Consider the following 5440-nt stretch of genomic DNA (forward strand, 5'->3'; position numbering starts at 1 on the left):
CGGGTTCACGCCATTCTCCTGCCTCAGCCTCCAGAGTAGCTGGGACTACAGGCGCCCGCCACCATGCCCGACTAATTTCTTTTTGTATTTTTAGTAGAGACGGCGTTTCACCGTGTTAGCCAGGATGGTCTCAATCTCCTGACCTCGTGATCCACCCGTCTTGGCCTCCCAAAGTGCTGGGATTACAGGCTTGAGCCACCGCGCCCGGCTGCTAATTTTTTTATTTTTAGTAGAGATGGGGTTTCACCATGTTGGTCAGGCTGGTCTTGAACTCCTGACCTCGTGATCCATACGCCTCGGCCTCCCAAGATGCTGGAATTACAGGCGTGAGCCACCGCGTCCGGCCAGTAAAATTTTAAAAGGGTAAAAATCGGCCAGCCAGGCCAATTACAGGCTCAAACCTGTAATCCCAGCACTTTGGGAGGCCAAGGTGGGTGGGTCATCTGAGGTCAGGAGTTCTAGACCAGCCTGGCCAACATGGTGAAATCCCATCTCTATTAAAAATACAAAAATTGGCCAGGTGTGGTGGTGTGTGCCTGTAATCCCAGCACTTTGGGAGGCCAAGGTGAACGGACTGCTTGAGCTCACAAGTTCAAGACCAGCCTGGCCAATATGGTGAAACCCTGTCTCTATTTAAAAATACAAAAATTAGCCAGGCATGGTTCTGCACACCTGTAATCCCAGCTACTCAGGAGGCTGAGCAGGAGAATCGCTGGAACCTGGGAGATGGAGGTTGCAGTGAGCCAAGATCACACCACTGCACTCCAGCCTGGGCGACAGAGCCAGATTCCATCTCAAAAATAAATAGATAAATAAAAATAAAAATAAAATAAAAATAAAAAGGGTAAAAATAATTTCCTCAGTTCAAGTACTTGATAGCCACAAGTGTCCAGTAGCTACTGAACTGGATAGCACAGATATACGAAACTGTAATGATCACAGAAAGTTCTACTGGACAGTGCTACTCTACAAAGTAAATCCAATGCAGAGGTAAAGAGAGTAAATAGAACTATAGAGTAAGTGCTGGGCATGGTGGCTCATGCCTGTAATCCTAGCACTTTAGGAGGCTGAGGTGAGAGAATCACTTGAACTTGGGAGTTTGAGACCAGTTTGGGCAACACAGTGAGACCCCCATCTCCATTAAAAAAAAAGAAAGAAAGAAAGAAAGAAAGAAGAAAGAAAACCTACAGATTAAAGCAGAGGTTCTAGAATGGCAAGTGGAAAGGTTTCCACTCAACTAAGCTTTATCCAGCAAAAATCTACTGAATGTACAAAGAAGAACAGAGCCTTGAAGTAATATGTAATCATGGAAACACCTGCAGGAACACTAAGAAAAAATGCTGGCCAGGCATGGTGGCTCATGCCTGTAATCCCAGCACTTTGGGAGGCCGAGGCGGGCAGATCACTTGAGGCCAGGAGCTGAAGACCAGCCTGGCCAAATGCGGTGAAACCCCGTCTCTACTAAAAATACGAAACTTAGCCAGGCATGGTGGTACATGCCTGTAGTCCCAGATACTCAGGAGGCTGAGGCAGGAGAATTGCTTGAACTTGGGAGGTGGAGGCTGCAGTGAGCCAAAATTGTGCCACTGCACTCCAGCCTGGGCAACAGAGTAAGACTCTGTCTCAAAGAAAAAAAAAAAGAAAGAAAAGAAAAAAGAAAAAAGGGGAAGGAAGGAAGGAAGGAAATAAATAAATAAATAAATAAATAAATGCCAAGAAAAGACATCAAGCCAAGCTCTGAGCAAGAGAATGTTTCCCAGTGCTAGGAGACCTCTTGCCTGGACTCTAAGAGAAGGCACTGGGATACTCCAAAACTTACCATGGTCACTGTAGCGTCTTTGCTTCTGGCTTGAAGAAACACTTCTCTGCACTTTGTGGTGAGGAGACTGGCCAGTACTGTTGTTGAGATCACTGCTTGGCCTAACCTTAGCAAGTGAAAGATTGCTGCTAGAACTGGAATCACTAGCATCCAGCTAAGAGAAAATGAGAAAAACAGAGCAAACCACAACACGAACCCAAATGGTTTATTAGGAAGTTAAACTTTTCATTAACACAGACCTCTCATAAACCGTTCATTCAGAGAGAGGAGGAATCACAACGTACAAAAACGACAACCCTAAACTCAAGTAAAAGCAGTTTTCTGACTGCTGGAAAGACATTAAAGGTAATGTATGTGTGATTTTCTTCCCAGGCTTTCTCAAATTTAACTTTAAATGCTCTATTTACTGATGCTTTACGTCATTTCTAAGCTATTAATGACTATAGGTTAATTTATGAAAGACCAGGTTTATCATAATATCCATCTTTTTTTTTTTTGAGACATAGTCTCACTCTGTCACCCAGGCTGTAGTGCAGTGGTGCGATCTTGGCTCACCGCAACCTCCGCCTCTCAGGGTCAAGTGGTTCTCTTGCCGCAGCCTCCCAAGTAGCTGGGATTACAGGTACGCGCCAACACATCCGGCTAATTTTCTGTTTGTTTGTTTGTTTTAGCAGAGACAGAGTTTCCCTATGTTGGCCAGTCTGGTCTCGAACTCCTGGTCTCAAGTGATCTGTCCACCTTGGTCTCCCAAAGTGCTGGGATTACAGGTGTAAGCCACCACACCTGGTCAATATCCATCATTAAGGGTTAAGTTAAAATAGCTTATAATAGTCATAGGATTTAGATTTGCTATTTGCAGGTAAAGCTAAAAAATGATGTATCAAATGTTACAAATATTCAAAAGATAAAAACTAAGAAAACAGTTTATATAAACTAATAATTACATAAAGGGTATTTCAGCTCTTTCTCTCTGATTACTCTTACCTCTGAAGATTTTCTCCCCAGTAACAAATATGTAGCTGTGATTTCATCATATTTCATTTTACTAAGAGATTCTTGAATTTCTTCTTGTGAATATCCCATTCCCACCATAATATCTAAAAGAAAGGCATAATACAGTTTATGTGTTTTGTTTGGGTAAGAAATCATCCTTTTTTTTTTTTTTTTTGAGACAGAGTTTTGCTCTTGTTGCCCAGGATGGAGTGCAATGGCGTGATCTCGGCTCACCGCAACCTCCACCTCCCAGATTCAAGCAATTCTCCTGCCTCAGCCTCCCAAGTAGCTGGGATTACAGGCATGCGCCACCACACTCGGCTAATTTTGTATTTTTAGTAGAGACGGGGTTTCTGCATGTTGGTCAGGCTGGTCTCGACCTCCTGACCTCAGGTGATCTGCCCACGTCGGCCTCCCAAAGTGCTGGGATTACAGGCATGAGCCACTGTGCCCAACCAGAAATCATTCTTTTATAGGGTAAAGTAATTTTCATTTGACCTAAAAGATGACATATTACATACATTTTCTAACATAAATGGGCACTTGTTTCAGAGTTACTGGAAACTACAGGTAGTTACGTTCCTAAGTATGACAGAACAGATAAACTGTTCATATAACTTGTGCTTAACTTTCCATTATTCACATTTTAGGCACAGACATGAGTCAAAACAGAAATGTGTTACTTAGACAACTACACATGAACAAGCAGGCATGGAGTCATTACCTATTCTTTTTTGGTCTGAGATGTCTAGCTCTGGTTCAACGAATGGTTTCAGTTCATCTTCTTCATGCCCTGCATTGATCCACCTGTCCTTCATGATTTGCTAAAAAAGGTAAACTGTTCATTAGCAGAGTAAAATGAAATATTCTGATAACCATAATATTTACAAAAATTTATTTTCAACATTTCATTGACTATCGTTCAAAACATAAACTCAAAAATATTTTTTTAATGTTTTAATTCTTCCTTAAGAAGCCGCAGGATGTATCCAGTAGGGCATACAAATCAAGCAAAGACCTAAGGCCACTCTAAAGACTCTCCAAAGTTGTTGCTTGTTTCCACCTACATGATTACCTCTAGAGTGCCGCGTTTAATTGGATTTAGCACCAGGAAACGTTTGAGAAGGTTTTCACAGTCTGTAGACATGTAGAAGGGAATTCTGTATTTCCCTCTTAACACTCTCTCTCTCAGTTCCTTTGGGGAGGTAGAGAGGAAAGAAAACAAGTAAGTCAACCTTTTAGGTTTAGTTAACAAAGCACCACAAAAAACCCCCTGAAACCCCTCCACTGATACAATGTTAAAAATATTAAGCCATACAATATTTGGAAACTTCTTTTAGTTTAGTGAAGTACAGGGGTGCAGCTTCTTATACCTTTAGGTTTTGCCCATCAAAGGGAAGTGAGCCACTGACTAGTGTGTATAAAATGACCCCCAGACTCCATACATCCACTTCTGGCCCGTCGTATTTCTTGCCCTGGAAGAGCTCAGGTGCTGCGTATGGAGGACTGCCACAAAACGTGTCGAGTTTACTGCCAACGGTAAATTCATTGCTAAAACCGAAATCTGCTATTTTAATGTTCATATCGGCATCTAACAATAGATTTTCAGCCTAGAGGGAAAACATGAAGACAAAAATGAAATTTAACCAAAATAGAATTAGAATTATGACAGGATTAGGCATTTCAGAAAAGTTTTCTGTAATGATATAAAGTTACCTCCTAATTAATGTGAAAACATTCTTTCTACAGACAAAAACAGGAGACAAGTTAGAGCTCCTTATTTTATAACTAACAATAATAAACATGAAGTATAGATTAATTCTAGCACTAATTTAAACATCAATGTCCCAAGATCAAGAAAAATCTTGACAACTTTTTTTCAATTAATAATAATAATAATAATATGGGGGCCGGGCACGGTGGCTCATACCTATAATCCCAGCACTTTGGGAGGCCGAGGTGGCCAAATCATCTGAGGCCAGGAGTTCGAGACCAGCCTAGTCAACATGGTGAAACCCTGTCTTTACTAAAAATACAAAAATCAGCTGGGCATGGTGGTACACACCTGTAATCCCAGCTACTCAGGGGGCTGAGGCAGGAGAACTGCTTGAACCCGGGAGGGGGAGGTTGCAGTGAGCTGAGATCGTGCCACTGCACTCCAGCCTGGGCGACAGAGTGATACTCCATCTCAAAAACAAAAAACAAGAATAATATGGGGCAGGGGTAGGGGCAGGGCCAGGTACAAGTGGCTCACTTGGGCAGGAGTTCGAGACCACCTTGGGCAATATAGTGAGACCCCTTCTCTACAAAAAAAATAAAATAAAATTAGCTGGGTATGGTGGCACACGTCTGTAATCCCAGCTACTTGGAAGGCTTATGTGGGAGGATCTCTTAAGCCTGGGAGTTTGAGGCTGCAATGAGCTATGATTGTGCCACTGCACTCCAGCCTGGGTGACAGAGTAAAACCCTGTCTCAAAAAATACATAACTTTTTTAAAAAGGGGGCATTTCATAAAAACTGCTAAATAGCTATAAAATGGCTGTTAATGAGGAGGGGAGAATCCCAAACCTCATTCAAGAGTCAAATCACGGCTGAGTGCGGTGGCTCACGCCTGTAATCATAGCACTT

At 42.3% G+C, this 5440-nt stretch overlaps 1 protein-coding gene across 5 annotated transcripts in view; it reads right to left on the reverse strand.

The window, feature by feature from the left end:
* Positions 1 to 5440, reverse strand: part of MARK3 (MAP/microtubule affinity-regulating kinase 3) — a 116875-nt gene that overhangs the window by 37268 nt on the left and 74167 nt on the right. For 4 of the 5 annotated variants that reach the window (XM_011991582.1, XM_011991580.1, XM_011991579.1 and 1 more), the window contains exons 8-12: positions 4186 to 4422; positions 3888 to 4007; positions 3537 to 3636; positions 2804 to 2916; positions 1820 to 1973 (exon numbers count right to left, since the gene is read on the reverse strand). In XM_011991582.1, coding sequence (XP_011846972.1) covers positions 1820 to 1973; positions 2804 to 2916; positions 3537 to 3636; positions 3888 to 4007; positions 4186 to 4422 — 724 coding nt within the window. The remainder of the gene's footprint in view (positions 1 to 1819; positions 1974 to 2803; positions 2917 to 3536; positions 3637 to 3887; positions 4008 to 4185; positions 4423 to 5440) is intronic. The other variant, XM_011991583.1, reaches the window with a different exon arrangement.

The sequence above is a fragment of the Mandrillus leucophaeus genome, unplaced genomic scaffold (genome assembly GCF_000951045.1).
Source record: "Mandrillus leucophaeus isolate KB7577 unplaced genomic scaffold, Mleu.le_1.0 Scaffold4, whole genome shotgun sequence".
In the NCBI taxonomy this organism is placed as follows: domain Eukaryota; kingdom Metazoa; phylum Chordata; class Mammalia; order Primates; family Cercopithecidae; genus Mandrillus; species Mandrillus leucophaeus.